This window comes from Elephantulus edwardii, unplaced genomic scaffold (assembly GCF_000299155.1).
Source record: "Elephantulus edwardii isolate Elephantulus edwardi_28Jun2011 unplaced genomic scaffold, EleEdw1.0 scaffold00208, whole genome shotgun sequence".
NCBI lineage: Eukaryota > Metazoa > Chordata > Mammalia > Macroscelidea > Macroscelididae > Elephantulus > Elephantulus edwardii.
The window spans coordinates 2,752,577-2,753,074 of record NW_006399958.1 but is presented as its reverse complement, the minus strand read 5'-3'; the positions used below and the strand labels follow the sequence as shown (position 1 = coordinate 2,753,074).

The 498-nt window shown below is 41.8% G+C and overlaps 1 protein-coding gene across 1 annotated transcript in view; it reads right to left on the bottom strand.

Moving 5' to 3' along the window:
- The window catches only part of LOC102874524 (T-cell-interacting, activating receptor on myeloid cells protein 1-like), a 12,748-nt gene extending 12,556 nt beyond the window's left edge, over positions 1–192 (bottom strand). The window contains exon 1 of the mRNA XM_006897374.1: positions 138–192. Coding sequence (XP_006897436.1) covers positions 138–192 — 55 coding nt within the window. The remainder of the gene's footprint in view (positions 1–137) is intronic.
- Between the last annotated feature and the right edge of the window lie 306 nt (positions 193–498).

Sequence of the window (498 nt, the reverse complement as noted above, 5' to 3'; positions counted from 1 at the left end):
GAAGAAGAAGAAGAAGAAGAAGAAGAAGAAGAAGAAGAAGAAGAAGAAGAAGAAGAAGAAGAAGAAGAAAGAAGAAGAAGAAAAGTGGATGATTTAGGGTTAAGGGACAAGGAGGGTTTAATGAAAGAAACACTCACCATTTTCTGGCTTGTCCCTTTGGCTAAGACACAGACCTGTAAAAGAGTCTCCCATGAGTGGTCTATCTGCATCTCACATCACCTGTCTTCTCCAATCCTTGAGGAACCACCCCGGAGTCTCTTTCTGAGAGGGTTATTGTTAGGGATAAAATAAATAGTTGTAGAAGGATGACAAATGGAATGCAACATTCCCTAATGCTGTCACAACCCTAAGTGGACATGAGGGTGAGGCCAGTGATCCTATGAACAGCGGATCAAACCTTTCCCAATTCCCTATTCTTATCCCTTTTCCCATCTTCATGATCTCATGTTGTTAGGATTACCCAGTCCTTGGAAAAGGACATCATGTTTGGAAAAGTGC